General features: G+C 45.8%; 1 protein-coding gene across 1 annotated transcript in view; it reads left to right on the forward strand.

Moving 5' to 3' along the window:
- The window catches only part of LOC124794848 (RNA-binding protein Raly-like), a 1,009,671-nt gene that overhangs the window by 586,159 nt on the left and 396,528 nt on the right, over positions 1-26,984 (forward strand). The window contains exon 4 of the mRNA XM_047258513.1: positions 6,742-6,820. Within this exon, the coding sequence (XP_047114469.1) occupies positions 6,742-6,820 (79 nt within the window). The remainder of the gene's footprint in view (positions 1-6,741; positions 6,821-26,984) is intronic.

The following is a 26,984-nucleotide window of genomic DNA, read 5'->3' on the forward strand; positions in this document are numbered from 1 at the left end:
GGAGCGCGAAGGTGGCGGCGCGGCCGCAGGCCGACACGCCTCGCGCTGCGCCGCTGTTTATCTTGGTTGCGGTGGTGGGGGATTCCCCCTGGGAGGCAGGCGTCGGCGGCGGCGCCGCTGGCGATGCGGCAGACGCGGTGGCGGCGCGGGCCGGCGGGCGGCGGCGCGACTCCCAGCGTCTTGCGGGGGCGGAACGCCGATTCTGATGCCTATCTGTGCCTAGTGGTACTTCGGTTGTGACCAAGTACGGATGCGCACTGCGCAGACGGAGACTACTCTTCCCGACATCGACTGTGTGCCTTGGAGGCGACGAAAAGTAACTGGAATGACTGGAATTGCCGGTTACAGAGACGTAGCAGTTACCGTAATGACCACTCATCGGCTAATAGCAGTTCTTTTAAAAACTGGCAACAGCACGTGATGCCATCTGTTTACCGAAGTGGGTACTGTGCCTTCGCAGCGTTTGATATGTGACCACGGATAAATGAACAGAGCAGAGGGACGGTTCACCTCACAGACTATACATATATATTACCGGCCATTAAAATTGCTACATCACGAAGATGACGTGCTACAGACGCGAAATTTAACCGACAGGAATAAGATGCTCCGATATGCAAATGATTAGCCTTTCAGAGCATTCACACAAGGTTGGCGCCGGTGGCGACACCTACAACGTGCTGACATGAGGAAAGTTTCCAACCGATTTCTCATACACAAACAGCAGTTGACCGGCATTGCCTGGTGAAACGTTGTTGTGGTGCCTCGTGTAAGGAGGAGAAATACATACCATCACGTTTCCGACTTTGATAAAGGTCGGACTGTAGCCTCTCGCGATTGTGGTTTATTGTATCGCGACATTGCTGCTCGAGTTGGTCGAGATCCAATGACTGTTAGCAGAATATGGAATCGGTGGGTTCAGAAGGGTAATGCGGAATGCCGTGCTGGATCCCAACGGCCTCGTATCTCTAGCAGTCGAGATGACAGGCATCTAATCCGCATGGCTGTAACGGATCGTGCAGCCACGTCTCGATCCCTGAGTCAACAGATGGGGACGTTTGCAAGACAACAACCATCTGCACGAACAGTTCGACGACGTTGGCAGCAGCATGGACTATCAGCTCGGAGACCGTGGCTGCGGTTACCCTTGACGCTGCGTCACAGACAGGAGCGCCTGCGATGGTGTAGTCAACAACGAACCTGGGTGCACGAGTGGCAAAACGTTTTTTTCGGATGAATCCAGGTTCCGTTTACAGCATCGTGATGGTCGCACCCGTGTTTGGCGACGGAAAATATTCGACTGGTGCCCTGGCCAGCACATTCTCCAGATCTCTCACCAATTGAAAACGTCTGGTCAATGGTGGCCCAGCTACTGGCTCGTCACAATACGCCAGTGACTACTCTTGATGAACTGTAGTGTTGAAGCTGCATGGGCAGCTGTACCTGTACACGCCATCCAAGCTCTGTTTGACTCAATGCCCAGGCGTATCAAGGCCGTTATTACGGCCAGAGGTGGTTGTTCTGGGTACTGATTTCTCAGGATCTATGCACCCAAATTGCGTGAAAATGTAATCGCATGTCAGTTCTAGTATAATATATTTGTCCAAAGAATACCCGTTTATCATCTACATTTCTTCTTGATGTAGCAATTTAAATGGCCAGTAGTGTACCTGTGGGATGAACATTCAGAAGCGCAGAACGACGAGAACTCTGTCCGCAACATCTCCTTCTGCTCAAGCCACGTGACTTTGGGACGGCGCATTGCAGCCAACGTAGCGTTTAGCGTTTTTGGAATGGTATTACTTCGCTAGTACAGACGGAGCACCTCGAGAAGTACCGTGAAAACTTGTATACGCGCTTTACAGACATCACAACAATTTGATAACAGGAACCGAAATTGGCTTAAAGATGTGAGGAGCAGTGGTATTGTGCTTTTCCGCCCCGTGTTACAACTCGGAGTCCACTTTATTTACGTTTATTCGGAAACGGGATAAGAAGTAACAGCCCACTATTGCACTTAACAGGTATTGTCAAATCTCTGTTCTAAGTTATTGCTTTACAGTGACACTATAGACAGCACCGAAGTGTGATGAAAAAACAACGCATTTGTAACTATTAAATTGTTACAGTAAGTGTGGTAAGCATTTCTCGTCACCTTGTTGTCCATTATTAGTTTTTACTTGCCCTTCTACTTTTTATACACAAGTAAAATATCTGTAACAATTTTTCGCCATATCATCAGAAAAGTAATACCATACACTATGCAATATAAGATCAATGCTCGGATTCTGGAGTAATAAAAGAAGTGACAGCCAACATCATTTTCTGTTTTAGGTTTTCTATTGAACTAATTCCTACTTTCGAATCTGTTCTAATTATTTTACAATGATTCACTGTATAGCAAACTGTTTCATGCAGAAATATCTTGATACAAACAATGGTTTGAGACGCTGCATAAGCTGGAAAAAATTAACCAGATTGTCATGTACAAATTTTATCTGCTTGTGAACAACAAAACACCACTGTGTGTGCAACGACTGGCTGTTTACTAACACACACTTGCAAATTTGTCCAGCACTTGTCTCGTAAGCACCATACAAGACGTGTCTCGATACTAGATGTAGAAGTATTAAACCGGAATTTAGTTACAATAATTACAGGTCTGTTGTTTGCAACTGATAAAGAAATATTTTATTCAAAATAATCTCCATCGCTACTTATACATTTCTCTCACCTCTTCGGCAGCCTTCGTTTACAATTATACATTTGTTGTAGAAACTTGTGAAAAGTAACTGGTCCACCTTCCACGTAATTTGTATTCACTTCCGTAGCAACCGAAGCAACCATAGCTGTTACAAAAACTCAGACGTGCGGTAACGTGTACAGAACAATGTGAATACGAGCAATATTCAAGTTTCTCCTAGTGATGGGACAACCGACTGTTTTCAACAACCGACTGGCCAGCGCACTGTTTTTTTTCCTTGAATGGTTTTATCGGTCTAATGCAGGGCCACACACGGTGCATGCACCGGTGCATCGCACAGCGCAGAGTGCAGAAGACGGCTGCGCTATGTTGACGACGGTGCAGACCCCCCACTCCTCGGCTTTGCGCAGCAGCGCTGCCTCTCACCTCCTTAGCTTGTGTCGAGCGCGCCGCCTGTCTCGACCTGTTTCACAGCTTTTACCCGGTTGTCTTCGTCATTGCCAAATACTAATGTACACTAGGTGGAGAGCTTAGTTTGGTGTACCGGTGCAAAAGAGATTTATATAATAACTGTAATGGTAACAATTTTAAATTTGGTTTCAACACAAATGTATTTCCCTATGTGCTCTTTATTTTATTTGCAATTATGCTACTAAGAACTGGAACAAGAGATTGACGACAGCAATTCTGAGAGAATTTTTTAAATTACAATTAGAAACACTCGCACGCAATCCAGTCTTTGTACAAGACAAAACAGAAAAAAACCTTTCACATACACAAGTGGAACCAAACAAAGAAATAATCTTCGCTGCTTCTCTGTGTAACGTTGGAAATTCTTCCTTCGGAAAATTCTGGTAGAACTGGATCAAACCTTTTGTATTGTAAAACACATCCTTTCGGTGATCATCGCTTTGCAAATCAATTAGTTCGAAATGTAAATCTGAAGGCGCACTTTCAATATCCATCGAAAAAGGTTTCACAAAAACATCGAGAATTGGCTGCAGGTAGGTAATTTCCTGAAACAATAACAAAGCCAATGTTCATAAATGAAAGTAATGTAAGCCGTTGTTTCGAAGTACTAAAATGCGATAGATGTTAATAAACATGTAATGTGTACTATTGGTTTTAATGTAATGTTACGCTTGCATATGTAACGCAATTTCCTTTATTTAGCTGTATGTCATATACCGGCACATTACCTAGAATCGGTCGTTAAACGCATTTTCAAGGCGCGCTCCTTCCTCCACAGATGCTGTTAAACAAAAACATAGTACCGTTTTGATTAGAGCGGTTATAAAAATCAGGCTATTTTAATAAAGGTACAGATTATATCTCGCTTACCCAGTTCAGGAAAGTGTTGCGTATTTTTCTCTGAAAGGTTGTTTTTGAGGAGCTTCAGTTTATGCTGGAAAGCGTTTATTTTGCTGATCGTATCGTTGATGAGATTGTTTTCTTTTTGGAGTTTCAGACTCAAATCATTTAGGAGAGCCATAATGTCTGGTAAAAATCGTAAATCAGCTACCCATTCAGGGTCATGAAAAAGTGGCTCCGGACGTCCTTTGCTCTCCAAAAACTGAGCCACAGTGTGGCGTAGTCGAAAAATTAGGTTTAGTCGAAAAATTCGGGAAATCACTTTCCCTTTGCTCAGCCAGCGCACCTCAGGGTGGTAGGGAATAACTGGATACTCCTCTTCATAGGAAATCAAAAATTCTTTGAACTGACGATGAGTGAGTCCACGAGAACGAATGTAGTTCACGATACGCACCACTACCTTCATCACATCTTGAAGACCGATAACTTTCGCACAGAGAGCCTCTTGGTGCGCAAAACAATGAACAGAAGGTAAATTCGACTCTTACTAAACGTAGAGCAACTTTGTGACTAGCTCTGAGAGTCCTTTCGCAACACCCCTCATCTTCTTCACCATAAAGTAGAGAAAAAAAGATATGTTAGAAATAATTTATGCGAAAACGAAAACTAAGGAATCCAAACAAATGGTATTTCGTTTCGCATGACCTTTAACCGAAATATACATGCTAAAGTACTTGCAACAAACCTCGTTTGTAGATACAGAATTCTCTTCTGCAAGAGTTTGCAACTTCCGTAATTCTTCCTCTCTGGCTTACTTTTCTGAATGCAATTTGCTGTAGTGCCTATCAATATACGATTTTCTGTCACACGTAGTGTACCGCAGATTAGACATTTGACTTTATCGTCACAACGCACAAAAAAGTAGGAGAGTTCCCATTCCGGTTTAAATTGACTTTCGTCAAGTTTCCCTTTTTTAGGAGCAGATGGTTCCATTATTCCGGTAATTGTCTTGCGTATTTCAATGTTGACTAAGCCGTCTGGCAGCGCATTCGGCAGCGCACGGCGTCGGCCTCACCTAGCAAGCCGAGTTGATGCGAAGTCTGCCGAGCTGAACCGATGCACCGTGCAGGCACTCGCTGCACCTCACTTTTCACGCGTGCGGTTTTCCGTGTTTGTGCGGCCCTGGTCTAATGGACCAACCGAAACTAGTCTCTGCGGGCTCGAGTGGCTTCATTCACTGCGAGACAACCGACTGACGCAAGTATTTTCGGTTACGCAAGTTCTGTGAATGATTCCACTGAGTCTCTGGGTTTGGGTGATTTCACTTCCATACTTCATTCACCCTTTCGTGCTGGGGATTACGGCCGGTCGGGGTATTTTTTTACGGACCTTGGGTCGGTGGGTGGCGGCCGTGTGGCGCCGCCGCCGTACCAGAAGCCGCCTCCTGATGCTGACAGGGCCAGGGATACAGCCGGCGCGAGGAGGTGGCCACGTGACTGCAACGAGCGCAGCGCAGCATTGGCGGGACCTACGCTGGTGGAAACTGACCACCGCGCCACCGGGTTCGAAAGTCATTACGCACGTATCTCATTCACCTGATCTTACGCCCTCAGATTTTCCCCTTTTCCGTTCTCCATCCAAGGAACTTCTTTCCCGGATGAAAATACGTACCGAACGTGACCTGGCGCGTCCTTCGACACAAAACCACGTGATTTCTACAATCGCGGAATCGAAAAGTTTCCCCAGCGTTGACACACTCTTGTAAGCAGATTGTAGTATTGATGAGTAAAGTCTGTGTCATGAGTATCTGTTGTGTTTATTAAACTGTGGAAAAACACTACGTACTTATGCAACAACACAGCACATATACATGTAACCTCATGCACTAAATTAAGCGCTGTCGGGTGTGCCGGCACTTGGATGGGTGACCATCCGGGACGTCATGCGCTGTTGCCGTTTTTCGGGGTGCACTCAGCCTCGTGATACAAATTGAGGAGCTACTCGACCGAATAGTAGCGGCTCCGGTCAAAGAAAACCATCGTAATGACTGGGGGGAGCGGTGTGCTGACCACACGCCCCACCTATCCGCATCCTCAGCTGAGGATGACACGGCGGTTGGATGGCCCCGATGGGCCACTTGCAGTCTGACGACGGAGTGAAATGCACTTAAATGCCTAATATCTCATTAATATAAGTACAAGAATTTCAGCCAAATAAACGGCTAAAAATGTAAGTTTTAGTAGTTTATGTTTTATGACTTATATAAGGGTCCGACCCAACACTGCTGATATTCTTCCCTGCAATTGGCCGGCATGGTGGTGGCATGGACGTGACGTCACAGAGCGAGTAGACATAGAGGTGCTCGCTGGAGGAGAATGTCACCAGAGCAAGTTTTTCTTTTGTTTGTCTTTCCCACATTTTCTACTCAAACAGCCTCCATTACATGGTACGTTACAATTTAAAAGGTTCATCACACATACCCATACCGAAGACCCGCATGCAACATTTATATTGGTATGTACAAATTGTAACCGCGCGACTGCTACGGTCGCAGGTTCGAATCCTGCCTCGGGCATGGATGTGTGTGATGTCCTTAGGTTAGTTAGGTTTAACTAGTTCTAAGTTCTAGGGGACTGATGACCAAAGATGTTTAGTCCCATAGTGCTCAGAGCCATTTGAACCATTTGTACAAATTGTGTATACAGTATGTTTGTTTTGTGTTGCAGATGTGAACATGGTGGCGGAACCCAAGCCACATCAGACGGGTCGGAAACGGCAGAATGTCGCCAAGACCGGCAACGACTGGTAAGTACTTACTGCAGTCACACTGTATGGACAGCAGTACTTGCTGCCCCGTAGACGTGCATTTTTCCTTCGTTCACAAAGCAAAATATACGTAGCGTTACAAATACGTAACCTTCCACAGTCCGTATCACTCTCATTAAGGTCTTGCTCTATGTGCTGCCAACAGAAGAATTTCGGTAAGAATATAGGGGGTGTCAGACGCAAAAAGGAATTATTTTCGTAACTGTGTCACTGGTGTCTAGCGTATTCTCAAGTAGCTGTCGCCTTGCGTACATGCCCAATTTTGGACCGCCTACACCATATTGGCGATGTGCTCGTGAGAGTCTGATGGCTCCGCTTCTATTAGCTACACATCGCAGCTGTTTTTGTACTTATCGCTGCGAATGCTGGTCTGACGCAGCTCCGCACGTTACTCTAACCTGTGCAAACCTCTTCATCTCGCTACAACTAGTGCAAGCCACATCCATTTGAACCTGCTTAATGTAGTCGAGAGCAAGCGTCCCCTACGAAATATCCCCCCCCCCCCCCCCCCCGCACCTTACATATACACATTCCTCCATTACCAGCTGACGATTCCTTCATGCTTCAGGCTATTTTATGTCGACCGATCCCTTCTCTGAGTTGTGGCGTAAATTTCTTTACTTTCCATTTCTGTTCACTAACTTTTCATTAGCTGTTCAATCTACATATTTCCTTTAAGCATTCTTCGGTAGAAACACGTTACGAAACCTTCAAAAGTCTTATCTTCTAAACTTTGTATTGATCACTTTTAATTTCAGTACAAAGCTACATTCCAGGCAAATACCTCCAGAAAACACTTACTAACGCTTGAATTTAACAAATTTCTCTTTTTCAGAAACGCATTTCTTACTATTGCACGTCTGCGTTTTACATCCCCTCTACTCGGACCATCGTTAGTTACTTTGCTGCTTGAATATAAAAACTCATTGGCAGCGAAATCCGTTTCTTATCTTGACCCACCTTCGTCAGATGCAGCCAGCGTTTCCAGTCTGCTGACACAGCATGTGTGTGCGGCGGTACTGAGTGTTGGATTTGGATGTGCGCCCTGCATTCATTTTGTTGTTCTCTTTTAAACTGTCTTTTAAACATTTCACTCTGTGCCTGTGTGCGAGATTTCGGTGCATTTGTTTGCACTTTTCTACCGTAGATCGCAATATATTTTTACACGCGATTCCTTGCGTACCAACCGTACGAACGTGGTGCTTATTTTAGGTAGAAAACGATGTCAGAGAAAGGCAATTTGTAATCACATATGTCCCAAGTATCGTAATTCAATGGTCTGCGCAGTTATTGAAGCTGTTAGAGTTTTGCGTTAGAATACTCGAGTTCGGTTCCGTGTGTAGGAGTAATTTTTGATTTGTTTTTTTATTTTCTAACTTGGATCTGCGCAACAGTGCTGTAGAATACACTGTTTGTTAAATGACACTTATTCTAGAACATCAGATTCTTTTTTTCTAACGTTGAACGTAACAGTCACTGGTCAGAGATTTTGCTGCAGTGGTTGACTCACCGATGGTATCATGCATGTCTTAAGTACAGTTTGCCTGAAGCAAACTATACTGCATTTCACGTTCGGCTGAAGTACGCCTGTATATTTTGAAAGAAATTTGCGACTCTTTGAGTCCTAAAAATATGAAAAATATATAATTTTAAAGTTTTTCACAAAATTAACCTTTATTGTAGTAGTAAGGAACGAATGGAAGAAGTAATTGAAAGAAAGTAAGCAATCATTTGTTTTAAGGTAGTTTCTCCTTTTGACCATTGGGATATAACAGTTTTCAACCACCCATCATTTCATGTGAGATGTTTGACACCAAATTCGCATTTTTGCCAGACCAAACCAGACCAATTTCCACATCACGAAACTTCCATGAATATGTATCGCCTAAAACAAATTATGCTTCTAAATAACAAGCAAAAATGGCCCTACAATTGAACAAAATTTTATTTCTTCATTTGTGTGAGCATAGTGTCAGTAGTTGCTTTATAATTCATAAGGGTATTTGAGATCCGTCGTTGTAACTACAAAAATGCCTGATTTTTTCACCAGACAAGTTTCGCTGTACTGAGGTAAAGCGTCATCAGTGGTCTGTAACTATGCAAATCAAAATGTAAGTAACTTAATTACAGGGCACTGATGACGCTTTACCTCAATAAAGTGAAATGCGTCTGGTGAAAAAAACGCGCATTTTTGTAGTTGCAACGACGGATCAAAAATACCCTCACGAATAAAGTTTGTATACAAATTCAGATTTACGTTGCACTAACTTTTGATATACCTACTATCACTGTCAATGATCCTCTCAAAATGGCCACAGTAAAATGCTAATAATAATAATAATAATAATAATAATAAAAGAAAAAATAATACGACAAATCTTCTTCGCCGGCCGTAGTGGCAGAGCGCTTCTAGGCGCTTCAGTCTGGAACCGCGCTACCGCTACAGTCGCAGGTTCGAATCCTGCCTCGGGTATGGATGTGTGTGATATCCTTAGGTTAGTTAGGTTTAAGTAGTTCTAAGTTCTACGGGACTGATGACCTCAGATGTTAAGTTCCATAGTGCTCAGAGCCATCTAAACCATTTGAACCACATCTTCGAAAACGTAGCAAAATCTCCATGCCAACTCTTGCTTTCAACGCTATAAATGACTGATACTATGCATTACATGCGTAGAAGTTCCTCAATATAACACAAAATGTCTCTATCTTGCGAAAGAATCGGTAGTTTCATGGTAAAACCACCGGTACTTTAAAAAAATAAAATAAAATGTCGCCTAACTTAACCACCCTGTATCTTTTTTTCTAAGACACTTTCACTCTGCTCAGCCGATGAATGTGAAGCATCTGTGCTGCTTTTGTAACAGCAGATGCAGCTGCGCTGTGGAGCGTTCAGAGAATCATGGTGCAGTGAGTCGTTAAATGTTCGGAGATACAAGGAGGTCACTTTGAGTATCTGCTGCGAAAGCGATGTATTTTTCGTGAAAGACTTCTCGTCACTGACAGTGAAGTTAATGTATTACAGGTAGCCACTCCTACTGAACATAGTATGCATGTTAAATCTCTCGTCGTCAGTAAGTTTTGTAATTATTTAAAGTCTGCCACGTTAAATTCATTATCAACCTCATTACTTTTCAGTAATATTCCCGACATACCTACACAATAACTATAATGTACTAAATTAAAAAATCCGACCTACAATATTTCTATAGCTTCAGGAAAAGTATATGCTACACTGAGATGACAAAGGTCGTGAGGTACCTCTTAATATGCTGTCGGAGTCCTTTAGCCTGGCAAAGTGCACAAACTTGACGCGGCTTGGATTCAACAGGTCGCTGGATGTCCCCAAAAGAAATACTGAGCCGTGCTACAGCGGTCCATAATTGCGAAAGTGTTGCGGATGTAGTATTTTGTGCACGAACTGACCTCTCCATCATGATACATAGATGAACGATAGGATTCATGTCGGGCTGTCTGGGTGGCCAAATCATTCACTCCAAGTGTCCAGAATGTTCCCCAGACCAGTCGCAAACAACTGTGGCCACGTGATATGGTGCATTGTCATCCATAGAAAATCCGTCGTTGCATGGGAACATGAACTCCATGAAAGGCCGCAAAGGGTCTCCAGGTAGACACACTTAATCGTTTGCCACAGTTTTAAACATGTCTGTCTCCTGGAATGCATAGACAAGTTTCAGTATAGGAACCACACAGTCAACCCGTTGCTAATAACTGTTTGGTACACTGACCTACGTTTCGACACCTCTAAGGATGTCATCATCAGAACGAAATTTTAAGAAATCCTATAAAATAATACAAATAATACACACAAATTAAGTTTGACAAAATTATTAACCAAGGTAACAATTGTCATGGCATACGCAGGTTACTTAAGTAAAATTACATTGCGTGAAATCAGTGGTCAAAGGTTCGAGCATATGTACTCAAATTAAACATTAAAATTAAACACTTTCAAGCCCTTGGCACGTATGCTCTTTTAGGGACAACATCAGACTGATCGGCCCAGTGACTTACACTGCTGCCACGAAAACAATATATGCTACGATTCCTATCTGGGAAGGACAGTGACGTGCCCATTTGAGACATTATAACAAATAATGGAATTAAACAACAGTTAATTATAAAAACAAAACACAAAGGAAGAGAGGTTAATGTTTAATATTTTTTTCATAATGCAGGGCCACAGTAATAACATATTTCTTTAAAGTCAGTACCGCCATTAGACTTGTTTATTTACACTTACACAATCATGATTTTGCGTTCAAATTGCCATTATCAAGTGTTGTGTTATAAATTACCTAAGAGGGCAATACGACAGTATGCCTGAAACGCCCTGCTAAACCCGCAGGACAGGACAGATAGAATAAATTGTGGAAAGGGGCGAAAATAAGGGGCTGTCACTTACATTCCAACATACAACTTTATTATTTGATCAAACATTACAAGAGCCCAAAATAGTTTCTTAAAAACACAGTTTTAATCTTTGGGACTTAATTACCGGCTGAAAGCCACTTCAATTTAAAAACGGGTAAAGGCCAATAACTTAAAACGCAAGCATAATCAGAAATTTAAAAGACAAGCCTTATCTTAAATCAGTTCTTTAGTTAGACAGAAGTAAACAAGTTAAATTCGAATCGGCTGAAGGCCGAAGACCTAAAAATTCAATAGGTTAAAGTAAACAAGTTAAATTCAAATCGGCTGAAGGCCGAAGACTTAAAAATTCAAAAATTATTAAAATGCCAAAGGGCTTATGTGAAACAGTACTTTAAACTAGGCTGAAGGCCTTAAGAGTCAAACAACTATAATTTAAAACATAAAACTGGCTGTAAGCCCTACAAGTACCAACAACAAGAACAAATTAAAAAAAAAAAGGCAGTACGCACAAGGGCGCCCAGATGTTCGAGGGTCGGCTTGTAGTTCAAACACTAACGCTCGCTTCGGTGAGACAGGCAGTCGGGCCAGCCATTCACGATCCGACCACAACATAACTTCCACTTCACTCGACCAGTGCGCAACAGGGAGTACAACGGAAACAACGCCCACAACCAATCATACATGGAGCTGTAAAACTACACACCGTGCTGGACAGCGACAACACGATGAGGAAACTACACTGCCTGAAAATTACGCCAACGGCCAGGGCAGGTAACGGGTACGGTAACGGCCACAAGTCAGAAGATTCCGCTGATGTACTTCAATTCAAATAACCAAATACAGTGAAACTCCACCGGAGGGTGGCTAGAATTTTCCAACTTGAAAAACACTTTGTTGCTCGCGGAAATATCCCAACAGCCGACAACGAACTCCAAACGACATAAAGTGAACAGTCTTGACTTGCTGTTAGGTTAAATACACTCCTGGAAATGGAAAAAAGAACACATTGACACCGGTGTGTCAGACCCACCATACTTGCTCCGGACATTGCGAGAGGGCTGTACAAGCAATGATCACACGCACGGCACAGCGGACACACCAGGAACCGCGGTGTTGGCCGTCGAATGGCGCTAGCTGCGCAGCATTTGTGCACAGCCGCCGTCAGTGTCAGCCAGTTTGCCGTGGCATACGGAGCTCCATCGCAGTCTTTAACACTGGTAGCATGCCGCGACAGCGTGGACGTGAACCGTATGTGCAGTTGACGGACTTTGAGCGAGGGCGTATAGTGGGCATGCGGGAGGCTGGGTGGACGTACCGCCGAATTGCTCAACACGTGGGGCGTGAGGTCTCCACAGTACATCGATGTTGTCGCCAGTGGTCGGCGGAAGGTACACGTGCCCGTCGACCTGGGACCGGACCGCAGCGACGCACGGATGCACGCCAAGACCGTAGGATCCTACGCAGTGCCGTAGGGGACCGCACCGCCACTTCTCAGCAAATTAGGGACACTGTTGCTCCTGGGGTATCGGCGAGGACCATTCGCAACCGTCTCCATGAAGCTGGGCTACGGTCCCGCACACCGTTAGGCCGTCTTCCGCTCACGCCCCAACATCGTGCAGCCCGCCTCCAGTGGTGTCGCGACAGGCGTGAATGGAGGGACGAATGGAGACGTGTCGTCTTCAGCGATGAGAGTCGCTCCTGCCTTGGTGCCAATGATGGTCGTGTGCGTGTTTGGCGCCGTGCAGGTGAGCGCCACAATCAGGACTGCATACGACCGAGGAACACAGGGCCAACACCCGGCATCATGGTGTGGGGAGCGATCTCCTACACTAGCCGTACACCACTGGTGATCGTCGAGGGGACACTGAATAGTGCACGGTACATCCAAACCGTCATCGAACCCATAGTTCTACCATTCCTAGACCGGCAAGGGAACTTGCTGTTCCAACAGGACAATGCACGTCTGCATGTATCCCGTGCCACCCAACGTGCTCTAGAAGGTGTAAGTCAACTACCCTGGCCAGCAAGATCTCCTGATCTGTCCCCCATTGAGCATGTTTGGGACTGGATGAAGCGTCGTCTCATGCGGTCTGCACGTTCAGCACGAACGCCGGTCCAACTGAGGCGCCAGGTGGAAATGGCATGGCAAGCCGTTCCACAGAACTACATCCAACATCTCTACGATCGTCTCCATGGGAGAATAGCAGCCTGCATTGCTGCGAAAGGTGGATATACACTGTACTAGTGCCGCCATTGTGCATGCTCTGTTGCCTGTGTCTATGTGCCTGTGGTTCTGTCAGTGTGATCATGTGATGTATCTGACCCCAGGAATGTGTCAATAAAGTTTCCCCTTCCTGGGACAATGAATTCACGGTGTTCTTATTTCAATTTCCAGGAGTGTAGAAACTCAACTTTCGTGTCCAGGTTCGGTGAGTCGCGGACCTCGTTTCAATGGTAACAGCGCCACTCTCTCCGACACTGCGTAGAAATCGCCAGCGGACCTCGGCCAAACTACGTCCCGCCGAGAATTCCTCACTGCTCCACGTCAACCGACCGACTCCTCAGACCCAGTACGCTGAGAACATTTCAAACAACTTTCCAGTCAAAATCATACCAACTACACAGAGTTTCACGAACACTTGCAGGAAGAACTAGACAACGCTAACGGCAGTGACTGTACAATAACAGTGACGAATGACGCGTCTGCACAACCAAAGTCGTCCCCACTCCAATCATGCGTGTTGGCAACCGTCGGGCGAGTCATGGCGGTCCGGATCTCACTGCCAACTCCAACACTGCCAGATCCGAACTAACTCACAACACACGACGACAAGGATGTAATAGCAGTCCAGCAAAGATAATACGGCAGGACTTATATCGATAAGCGCTGCTGCTGCCGCTCACAGACAGGCAAGGCAACAACTCAGTGACACCAGTAATTGAAAATTAACCTAACGAGTTGGCAGTACGGCAAAAACAAGATATAAAATAATAAATGGCACGGACACGAGTGACGCGCGGCTCAGTGCCACCTTAGGCAATATATAACACTTAAAACACTTCATAATGGCACTTTGAAGCCGAAGTCATGATTGTGTAAGTGTAAATGTAACACTGTAAATAAACAACAGTCTAATGGCAGTACTGACTTTAAAGAAAGAGCTTGATGTGAATCTGAAAATACAAACTGTCGAACAAATGATGTCTAATAGAGTCATCTATTAAGCTGTACAGAAATTACCATTACGTAAAACGATAGGATATTAAAGAATATTTATACCAACAGCTGCGCACCCAAAAAGTATCTGCGTGAAGGTAACTTTAGTAGTATAAATTAGAGATTCAAAGAAGAAGATGTTTGCCGGCCGCGGTGGCCGTGCGGTTCTGGCGCTGCAGTCCGGAACCGCGGGACTGCTACGGTCGCAGGTTCGAATCCTGCCTCGGGCATGGGTGTGTGTGATGTCCTTAGGTTCGTTACGTTTAAGTAGTTCTAAGTTCTAGGGGACTTATGACCTAAGATGTTGAGTCCCATAGTGCTCAGAGCCATTTGAAGAAGATGTTTCGGAACTAGAGGTCGGGAAACGTAGTAAAAAATAAAGGAATTAAAAATTCGCGAGTGGTGCATTACAGCCATTGGGAAAAAAAAGTTGTAAGTGTTCATTGAGGATGAGGAAATCGTTCTTAGAAATATGCTCGAAAAACTCGAGCTCTTCGAGTACGTCGAGTATGACAGGTATGATGCAGAACGCATCGGGATTCGTCAGACCATGCAACGCTCTGCCACTGTGCCAATGTCCAGTGCCCATTTCAGTCGTAGTTGCTGATGTCATGGTGTATATTGTTGCGGAGGGTCATCATTAGGAGTGTTCGGCGCACTGTGTGTTGAGACACACTTGTATTGTGATCATAATTAAAGTCTGATGTTAGTTCCGCCACAGTTGGCCGTCTGTCCTCTTTTACCAGTCTACCCAGCTTACGACGTCCGACATCTATAATGAAAGGTAGTCGCCCCACCCCACGACGTTTGGGCGTGGTTTCCCCCTCATTTCGCAACGTGTTGACGACACTCACCATACCACTTCTCGAAAAGTCGTGCCGTTTCTGAAATGCTCGTGCCGAGCCTCGGGTCCATCACAGTCTGCCCTCGCTCAAACTCAAGATAGATCGCGCGCCTTCCCCATTCTACACACGGACAGCACGCTCACTGATACTGCATGCACCGTGCGTGTGTCTGACTAGCAGTCATTCCTCGCCAGGTGACGCTGCCATCGGCTGGACGGGTTTATATCGGTAGTAGATTGGTGGCCATAACGTTCTGGCCGATCATTGCATATCATATACCATTTGTGCTTCTTCATGTTGCATAGTCCCGAATGGACCAGAAACTGCTTCATTAGTCACGTCGCAACAGATAAACGAACTAATCTCAGAGCACAGCAGTAACTATGTAATGGCTACTACGGTCCTATAGAGCATACGTGGTGTTTTATTCATTATTAGTATTATATTAGTATTACTTTTATTTTTGGTCAGACACAAAGCCTGCACTCTACCAATTTCTGCCATTTCAGAAGTACAGAGATCAGCAATAAGTTGATTTGCAAACAGTAGAGCAATGTGCAATGCACACATTTTAACTCGGTTGATTTTAAATGAGGGTGCAGGGTGTAGGTGACGGAGGTGTCGCCAGGGAGAAGGGGTTGCAGAGGAAGCACATATTAGACAGTAAGTGTCAATCATCAATTTGGATAGCTTTCTAATCTCAGAAGGAGTTGTAGGTAGCGATCGCGATGCACCGAGAATTGCCTCGTCATTCTACACAAAAGTTTATAGGAATAAGTAGTACCAATTGTCTCATTGATTCAGTACCTCTTGGTTTAATAAAACACCTGCAAAAACTAAGTGCAAATGTTATTTAGCCGGCCGCGGTGGCCGAGCGATTCTAGGCGCTTCTGACTGGAACCGCGTGACTGCTACGGTAACAAGTTCAAATCCTGCCTCGGGCATGGGTGTGTGTGATGTCCTTAGCTTAGTTAGGTTTAAGTAGTTCTAAGTTCTAGGGGACTGATGACCGCAGATGTTAAGTCCCATAGTGCTCAGAGTCATTTGAACCATTTTGTCATTTATCTTTCGTCATATACGAACTGTTCAAAGAGAAATTTTGAATCTTAAGTGTAGTTAGGCTCAAATGGTTCAAATGCCTCTGAGCACTATGGGACTTAACTGCTGAAGTCATCAGTCCCCTAACTAACCTAAGGACATCACACACATCCATGCCCGAGGCAGGATTCGAACCTGCGACCGTAGCGGTCGAGCGGTTCCAGACTGTAGCGCCTAGAACCGCTCGGCCACCCCGGCCGACCTGTAGTTAGGTGCCAGTATTGATGATGGTAGGGTCAGGGCGTACTCATGGATGTGTGATTGCACTCAGGCCAGTATTCTCATACAGGTTATAATTAGTATAAAGGGCGACGAAAAGGTTTCCGTTTGAGAAAGCTGCTGCAGCGCATACGCAACGTAACGCGATTCCGATGTGGGTCTGTAAGCATCGACATATTGGCAGGTGATTAGTGTGGCATTCGTGTCTCTCCGACGTGCCTGTAGCAAATGCAGGAGCATGAATTATGGTGACACTACTATCAAATGCGCCCAACAGGACCAATGCGTTGTTATTCTTTCCTTGGTTGCAGAGGGACAAACACGGGTAGTCATCCATCGGAGCAGCATGCCTATGAAAAGCTACTGAGCCGTACGTGGCTCGTGTTCCCTCCATCATGTATTTTACACGCTGTTTTCAACGTGCTTCCACCTCACTACGTTAGTTTAAATTACTACTGTCACTGAGTTGCTGCTTTGCCTGACCGTGAGCGGCGTTAGCAGCGCGTATCGATATATCCCCTCTCGTAGTATCTTTGCTCGACTGGTATTACTTCCCGCTCGTTGTCGGTTGAAAGCGAGTCGGTCGCAGTTCGGGTTGCGAGTTCGGGCTGGCAGACAGTTTGAACGTGTCTGGAGCGCAGTCTGGACCTGCCATTCGGGGAGTTGCAATGCGGTACTGGTGCAGTCGGGTTGGAGCAGCAGTGAGATCTGCGTCGACATGGCTCGCCCGACCATTGCCGCCACGCGTCACTTGAGTCGGACCACGGTCTTCGTGGATCGTCGGTCGATCGTCCTACCGGATCACGCGTTTTGGCTCGCCGATCGTTCATGAGGCGGGTGTGTATGTGTGTGCTTCGACTCCCGATTTGTCTTCGTGCGTGTTTAGTTACTGTTGGGTATCGTTGAGGTCTTCGTGCAAGTGTTTGTCAGGTTGTGTGTGTAGTTGGCGTGATTTCCTTTGACAAGTTATTTTAAATATTGTCGGCATACTGGCTCTGAGAGGTGTGACATGTAACTGATTCTCTGAGTGCTTCTGGGCTCCTTCAATTACAATTTTGTGTAATTTGGGTAGGTCCTTTCCTGGTGCAGGCATGTCGTTTAGGCCAGTGGGCGTGTTTCCTCTGCATGGTTGGGTGCGACTCAGTATTTCCGCCGTCGTGTGTCTGGAAATGAGTGAGAGACGCACCAGCAGTGCAGTCGCGACGGTGCAGCAGTCGCGGACGGACCAGCAGGCAGTCGGTCGGTTGCTGCGGACCAGGGAAGATCTCTCCACGCGGTGCAGGTGTCCGTGGCTGTACCCTGGTTGGGTTCAGACGGATCAAGTATAGTTGGGGTCACCACTTGTCTCGCCTAAGTGAACGAGGGCAGACCGACCTCCCTGGACGCTGCTATTGTCAGCTACTTTAAATTCAAGGCCTATGGTTATTATTTTATTTTCTTAAAAATTTTGAAAAATTGATTTTTAAATTTATCTCTCAAACTTAAATATTTCTGACTTCTGCGTTCAAAAGATTATGGTAATATGTTTTAAAAATACGTTTTAAAATTTTGAAACTTAATTGTGGCCTTCAGCCATTGGTATTGCACCTTGCGTATGTATGTTCTATCTGCTTACTCTTAAGGCTTTCCACGTAGCCCAGATACGTTTTTTTTATTTATTTGATTTGCCTCTTTAGTTGCAGTTTAATTTTGTTGAGTTTTAAGATTTCTTGTTTTAAACATTCTTGCCTTCTGCCTTTAAAAGTCTATGGTAACGTATTCTAAAATTCTGAAATTTAATTGTGGCCCTTAGCCATTTGTATTGCACTTTGCATATGTTTTTTTAAATTATTTTATTGCTATCTTAATTGGATTTTTATCTTGTTTGGAGGCCTTCAGCCGTGAAGGGCTTGCATTCGCTAAAGGTCAAGCGATGTGCCTCTTTGGTTGTAAAGGTTATTAAATTACAATAAATGACAATTAGAAGGAGAAACTGACCTCAGCCTTTCGCCCTTTCCACAGTCCTATTACCCGGTCTGCCCAGCGAGCTTAGCGGGCGTATCAACTACAATTGAGGAAAACTGAGACAAGGTTCGCTGCTGCTTCATGATAACGCACGTCCCGATATCGCCATATTGCAAAAGTGGGAGAGCACCCGCTTTTGGTCCTTTAAAAAGGGCCTAGAAAGGTCGAGGATTCCTGTCGAACGAGGATGTGCAGCGGGAAGTTCTGGACTTGTTCAAGCAGCAGGACACAGGGTGTTTTCCAAAGAGAGTGCATTGAACCCGGTGCGTCGGTGGGAAATTGTCTCGATGCCCACGGTGATTTATTTTGAGTGGCATACCGATTCTGGACTGTACCACGTTCGAACGGAAACCTTTTGATAACCCGTCATAAAATAAAAATGCTCAATGCATTAAATGTTTGAGATAATGTGGGGAATACGCTTTAAAAGTTGAGAATTAAAGGTATACGAGATGTCAGTGAATTTCTGTGAACAGAGATTCCACTCCACAGCTATTGGTACTAATGACGAGTCGACTTCTTGAGGAGATCGAGTGATCCGGAGCGAGACGCGGACGAACGCTCCGCAGCGCACGGCGCTGCGGGTAAATATAGAGGCCGGCCCAGCAGCCCGCACAAAGCAAATTTCCGTAGGCGGCGATTTGTAAAGGGCCGCGGCGGACGGGCCGAGATCGGCGGGGATAAAGAAACAGTGGTATCGATTCTCCGGTGTCGGTCGATCGGTTCTTCTGTTAGCGGCGCCCGGGAGGCGAGGCGAGAAGGGCCCCAGGGTGGCGGCGTCGGTATTTTGCTGTCTCTCGCGCGGCGCCGCGCTGCGTTGTTAGGTCCGCATGGGGGCGCCCGACGCCGCCTCCCGTGCGGTCGTTATCTCGCTCGCGTGGCTCCGCGCCAGCGACGCTGCGGCGGCCGACGCCGGAGAGGGGCGCTGCGAAGACGCCGGCCGCCGCCTCCGCCGCCGACGCCTTGTTAGCCGCGCAGGCGACGTCGGCGTCCTCCGCCTCCTCCTAGGAGCCGAGGCCCGCTGTCCCACTGTGCCCTCGCTGCTCACGATGGGATTACTCTCGAAACGCAACTGAGCGCTGTTTACCAGCAACGCCGGATCGGTAACCTACTGTGCCGAGGTGGGGTTACGTATGGATGCAATGGCCTTTCTGGGAAGTATGGGCTTCTCATTACCGTGACGTTGTTATGGCCCGTCTGCTACCTATGTGTCAACTATGCTGGTGTTACATCATCGTTTTTTCCTAAAACAAAGTCACGTAACGCATTTAAATTCATAATGAATGCACTACTTGATCAGTACATGTTATAAACCGTAATACTACACTGAAGAGCCAAACAAGCGGGTACGCTTGATCAATATCGTGTACTGCCTCTGCGAGCGCACACAAGTGCTGTAACATCATGTGGAATGAATTCGTCTAATGTCTGAAGTAATGCTGGAGGGAAATGAGACCATTAATCCTGCAGGGCTGCCCATAAATCCGTAAAAGTACGAGGGGGTATAGATCTCTTCTGAACACCAAGTTGCAAGGCAACCCAGATATGTTCAGTAATGTTCATGTGTGGTGAGTTTGGTGGCCAGCGGAAGTATTTAAACTCAGAAGACTGTTCAAAATGTGTGTGAAATCTTATGAGACTTAACTGCTAAGGTCATCAGTCCTTAAGCTTACACACTACTTAACCTAAATTATCCTAAGGACAAACACACACACCCATTCCCGAGAGAGGATTCGAACCTCCGACGGGACCAGCCGCACAGTCCATGACGACAGCGCCCAAGACCGATCGGCCAGAAGGGTGTTCCTGGAGCCACTCTGTAGCAATTCCGGACGTTCAGGGTGTCGCATTGTCCTGCTGGAATTGCAAAGTCCGTCGGAAACCACAATGGACATGACTGGATGCAGGTGATCAGACAGGATACTTAAATACGTGTCACTTGTCAGAGTTGTATCTAGACGTATCAGGGGTCCCACATCACACCAACTGCACAGGTACCACACAATTACAGAGTCTCCAGAAGTTTGAACAGTCCCCTACTCACATGCAGGCTCCATAGATTCATGAGGTTGTGTCCATTCCCGTACACGTCAATTCACTCGATAAAATTTTAAACAAGACTCATATGACCAGGCAACATGTTTCCAGTCATCAACATTCCCGTGACGGTGTTGACGTGTCCATGCGCGGCGTAAAGTTTTGAGTCGTACAGTCATCAAGGGTACACGAGTGGGCCTTCAGCTTCGAAAGCCCATATCGATGACGTTTCATTCCTTGGTTGGCACGCTGACACTTGCTGACCGCCCAGCAGCGATCTGCGGAAGAGTTCAATTTCTGTCACTTTGAAAGATTTTCTTCAGTTGTCGTTGGTCCCGTTGTAACAGGATCCGTTTCCGGCCGCAACGATACTGGATACACTGTTCACAGGCATACAAACACGACGAAATACTAAATGTCTTTTTCCAAAGCTGTTTCACAGAGGAAGACTGCACTGTAGTGACTTCTCTAGATTGTCGCACAGATGACTAAATGGTAGATATCGAAATAGACGACAGAGGGATAGAGAAACAATTAAAATCGCTCAAAAGAGGAAAGACCGCTGGACCTGATGGGATACCAGTTCGATTTTACACAGAGTACGCGAAGGAACTTGCCCCTCTTCTTGCAGCCGTGTACCGTAGGTCTCTAGAAGAGCGTAGCGTTCCTAAGGATTGGAAAAGGGCACAGGTCATCCCCGTTTTCAAGAAGGGACGTCGACCAGATGTGCAAAACTATAGACCTATATCTCTAACGTCGATCAGTTGTAGAATTTTGGAACACGTATTATGCTCGAGTATAATGACTTTTCTGGAGACTAGAAATCTACTCTGTAGGAATCAGCATGGGTTTCGAAAAAGACGGTCGTGTGAAACCCAGCTCGCGCTATTCGGCCACGAGACTCAGAGAGCCATAGACACAGGTTCACAGGTAGATGCCGTGTTTTTTGACTTCCGCAAGGCGTTCGATACAGTTCCCCACAGTCGTTTAATGAACAAAGTAAGAGCATATGGACTGTCAGACCAATTGTGTGATTAGATTAAAGAGTTCCTAGATAACAGAACGCAGTATGTCATTCTCAATGGAGAGAAGTCTTCTGAAGTAAAAGTGATTTCAGGTGTGCCGCAGGGGAGTGTCATAGGACCGTTGCTATTCACAGTATACATAAATGACCTTGTGGATGACATCGGAAGTTCACTGAGGCTTTTTGCAGATGATGCTGTGGTGTATCGAGAGATTGTAACAACGGAAAATTGTACTGAAATGCAGGAGGATCTGCAGCGAATAGACGCATGGTGCAGGGAATGGCAATTGAATCTCAATGTAGACAAGTGTAATGTGCTGCGAATACATAGAGAGATAGTTCCCTTATTATTTAGCTACAAAATACCAGGTCAGCAACTGGAATCAGTTAATTCCATAAATTATCTGGGAGTACGCATTAGGAGTGATTTAAAATGGAATGATCATATAAAGTTGATCGTCGGTAAAGCAGATGCCAGACTGAAATTCATTGGAAGAATCCCAAGGAAATGCAATCCGAAAACAAAGTAAGTAGGTTACAGTACGCTTGTTCGCCCACTGCTTGACTACTGCTCAACAGTGTGGGATACGTACCAGATAGGGTTGATAGAAGAGATAGAGAAGATCCAGCGGAGAGCAGCGCGCTTCGTTACAGGATCATTTAGTAATCGCGAAAGCGTTACGGAGATGATAAACTCCAGTGGAAGACTCTGCAGGAGAGACGCTCAGTAGCTTGGTACGGGCTTTTGTTAAAGTTTCGAGAACATACCTTTACCGAAGAGTCAAGCAGTATATTGCTCCCTCATACGTATATCTCGCGAAGAGACCATGAGGATAAAATCAGAGAGATTAGAGCCCACACAGAAGCATACTGACAATCCTTCTTTCCACGAACAATACGAGACTGGAATAGAAGGGAGAACCGATAGAGGTACTCTGGGTACCCTCCGCCACACACCGTCAGGTGGCTTGCGGAGTATGGATGTAGATGTAAGTGTAGAAAACTAACGTAACGTAACGACACCACAAAACTGACTGCAGACTACCTAATGATACGTGAAGTACTGTGAGTAAAATGTCACAATATCTAACCTACGGAGCGCCAATGCAACGACTGTGCTAATATCCTCAAATAAGCGCCGTGCAGCCGTTCGTGAAATGGTCGTACGGGAAAATATCCATTTCATCACTACGTCGGTTTTCATCTCTCCGTATTTAAATATGGATGCCTATACCAGTTCCTTTGGCGCATAAGTGTAGTTTTTGTCGACAGTTGACAAATGTTGCCTTACTGTTCGATTACTCTTGATTCAGATTTGCCGGCCGATGTGGCCGAGCAGTTCTACGCGCTTCAGTTTGGAACCGAGCTACCGCTACCGTCGCAGGTTCGAATCCTGCCTCGGGCATGGATGTGTGTGATGTCCTTAGGTTAGTTAGGTTTAAGTAGTTCTACGTTCTAGAGGACTGATGACCTCAGATGTTAAGTCCCGTAGTGCCTAGAACCATTTGAACCATTTGATTCAGATTTGCATGCCTTACACAGGATGTTCAAAAAAGTGTCGAATACCTTGAGAGGTGGCAATACTCATCGAAACAAGAAAAGTAAGTACAATAAACATGGGTGCAGTAATGCATACCTTCTGCGATAAACAGATGTTTGCAGGAGGTGTTGTCCGCAGCTCGTGGTCGTGACGTAGCGTTCTCGCTTCCAGCGTCCGGGTTCCCGGGTTCGATTCCCGGCGGGGTCAGGGATTTTCTCTGCCTCGTGATGACTGGGTGTTGTGTGATGTCCTTAGGTTAGTTAGGTTTAAGTAGTTCTATGTTCTAGGGGACTGATGACCATAGCTGTTAAGTCCCATAGTGCTCAGAGCCATTTGAACCATTTAGCCAGGAGGTGTTCAGAGTGGCATCCATTCATGACAATGCCCCCTTTGCGCTCTGGCATAAGGAATGCCGCACCCTTTGTGGTGTACCCGTTTGTTTTTGATGTTGTTGTTGTTGTTGTTGTTGTACCTGCTGACACGTATTTGAGACTTCATCCTGTAGTGGCCGTACATCGTTGATTGGCAGTGCGTAGATCAATTCCTTCACGTGCCCCTATAACTAGATGTCTGGGTGATTGAAGTCTGGGGAATGACCATGTCAAGGTGTGTCTCAGCACTCCCTACCAATCCAACGACCCAGAAATGCCTGCGTCAAATGTTCGCGCACGTTGTGACGAAAGTGTGCTGGTTTGCCATCATGCACGAACCACATTTGTACTCGTGGCTGCAATTGCACATCCTCCAGTAAGATAAGCAATACATTAATGAGAAAATCCTGAACTGCTTGGGGATTTATATCTGCCCAAACATGCTGGTTATGGAAAGTCACAACACCATCTCTTTTGAACTCTGCTTCATCGGTAAATAATATTTTGGATGTGAACAGTGGATCTGCGGCACACGTATGCCCTTGACAGCACCGCAATAATCACGTGGTCTTAGGGTCTGAACGCGCTGTAGATGACATGGGTACAGAAACTGTGCAGGAAGAATTCCCCTCCTCCAGATATAAGAGTGACACACGCCTTCTGCTTCTGCTAATCGTCGCACACCACTCCCAGGGGTTTCTTCCATCGAATGTAGCACACGCTTCTCCATGTCAGGCGTGTCGACTGTGTGGGCCTTTCACTTTCAGTCTTCTTAGATGCAAGGTACCTGTGTCCCTCAGACTGTGTACCGTGAATCTTTCAGCGGAGAGGGTATGGGCTCGCAGGCTACGTCCATTTGCTAAACCATAGCTGAATATCATATCCACTATTTCACTTGTCAAGTAGTATACCTCCATTGATAACAGGTTGTGGAGGCGAGAAAATGTAAATGTACTACACCACTTGTACGTGCAAACGGCGCAATAACAGTAAACATGTAAGTGAACCTGCTTTTGGAAGTAGGTAAAACACCATGATACGAACCCAGGGTTGACAGTACTGTACAATAAGGCATACAAACACGACGAAAACTAACGTAACCTACAACACCACACGAAACACACAACTGACTGCAGACCACCTGATGATACGTAGTACTTTCTTTCTTTCTTTCCTTTACTTGTGCCTTGTTCCCGCAATGACGCAGGGTCGGGATGGTTAATCGGAGTTGGCAAGGTTAATTTAAGGGGCGGCTGGATGCCCTTCCTGCCGCCACCCCATATCCCCTGGGACAGAATTAGTGTACCCCAACTGTCTGTGTCTAGTGGAATCCATGGAATAGGGCGAATGTGTTCAGATGTATGTGAGCCGTGTAACTGAGGCGGAACGTGGGGACCAGCCCGGTATTCACCTAGTGGGATGTGGTAAACCGCCTAAAACCACATCCAGGCTGGACAGCACACCGGCCTACGTCGTTAAGCCGCCGGGAGGATTCAATCTGAGGCCGGAATGATATGTAGAGTACTGTGAGTAAGACATTACAATATCAAACAGACGGAGCGCCAATGCAGCACTGTGCAAATAACCGCAAATAAGCGTCTTGCAGCCGTTCCTGCAAAAGACGTGTTTATCTCGGAAAGTAAGCATTTCCGGATCCATTTTGTTCTTATTTTATTTTTGTTATCTCGATGATCTGCGACAGTGTTTCCGAACACCCTGTACACATGAGAGACGTTGAAAGCATTCGGAACAGTGCAGACGTAAGACAAAGATCTCAAGTGGTAAAAGGCCCTCTCCCGCGAAACAGTTTATATTCGAAAAGAGTGGGAGGAGGAGAAACCTTTTTGGCAGAAGTCACAACTGTGCACATAAATATGAAGCTGATTTCTTCTCTGTAAAAGCAATGGACGCCAGACATAGACATCTCTAAAATGGAAATTCTGCAGTTTTGAGCCTTTCAGAGCTTGGGACACAGCTGGAGTTGTAGACTGAACAAAAGGTAAGCCTTTAATCTGTAGTGGACTGGCCAGACAGCCAATCCACTATGGCCGGTAGCCGAAAGGCACGCGTTTAAGCTCACGCAGGCTGGCGTGAGGTCTGGAACAGGTCAGAGAAATAAGACTAGCAAAACAGCAAGTAACTGGTAGAATACTTTAATCCACAATTGGTGAACATCGGTCTGACGGTACAGGCATCACCAGTTAAATATCTATTGACAATGGCACCTTGCTAGGTCGTAGCAATTGACGTAGCTGAAGGCTCTGCGAACTATCGTCTCGGCAAATGTGAGCATAATTTGTCAGTGTAGCATCGCTAGCAAAGTCGGCTGTACAACTGGGGCGAGTGCTAGGACGTCTCTCCAGACCTTCCGTGTGGTGGCGCTCGGTCTGGAATCACTGACAGTGGCGACACGCGGGTCCGACGTATACTAATGGACCGCGGCCGATTTAAAGGCTACCACCTAGCAAGTGTGGTGTCTGGCGGTGACACCACATAATCAATATAAACGTCACGGGGTTTTGCTCATATAAGTAAACACGATGATAGACAGAAGTTTTGTTGGCCCGATGACGACAACCTCTTTGAGCACACAGTGATAGAGTGAGACTACTCTTTTCCGTGGAAAACTTTAGAGCTCACTATACGGCTGAGAGGAAAGCGCAGAGAAGGGTCTAGTATGTTCTTAGGATCAATTTGATCAGTAGTTGCTTGGAAGATCGAAAGCCCAGCTAATTCAGAAGATTGAAAAAGTGGTCATGCAAAGAATCCTTGGAGAAAACATTCGAACCAGAACCGCTCCATTTCTCACATCGGTAACTTCAGCTGGTGAGAGACATCGCTGGGCTGCCGCCGCCAGAGCTAGTGAATAGACTTACAGAAAATTTTGACTGTCTGGCGTTGGTGAGGGTTATTGGTGCTTCCAAAGACGGATTCTGCAGCCACATCAGCCTCCACCGACACAACTATTGTCAGATCGACACTCCACGACGAAGCTATGTGTAGGAAAGTTAAAGACATTTAGTAGCATTTCGACCATTTCTAGCTTCATTTTGAACAGGTGCTCGCCTTATTTAGTGAGTAGTCTACATTCAACTCCAGCTGCAGGTACGATGTACAAAGACGTGACAAAAGTCCAGGATAGCGATACTCATATATATAGTGGCGGTAGTATTGCGTACACAGGCTGTAAATGGTCACTTCCGTGGCGGAGCTGTCATTTGTACTCAGGTGATTCGTGTGAAAAGCTTATTGAAGCGATTATGGCCGCACGACGAGGGTGAACATACTCTGAACGCTAAATGGTGGTTTGAGCTAGAAGCATGGGTTAATCGATTTCGGAAATCAGTATTTCCAGATCCACAGTGTCAGCAGCGTGCTGGGAATACCAAATTTCAG

This window comes from Schistocerca piceifrons, chromosome 4, assembly GCF_021461385.2.
Source record: "Schistocerca piceifrons isolate TAMUIC-IGC-003096 chromosome 4, iqSchPice1.1, whole genome shotgun sequence".
NCBI classification, from domain to species: domain Eukaryota; kingdom Metazoa; phylum Arthropoda; class Insecta; order Orthoptera; family Acrididae; genus Schistocerca; species Schistocerca piceifrons.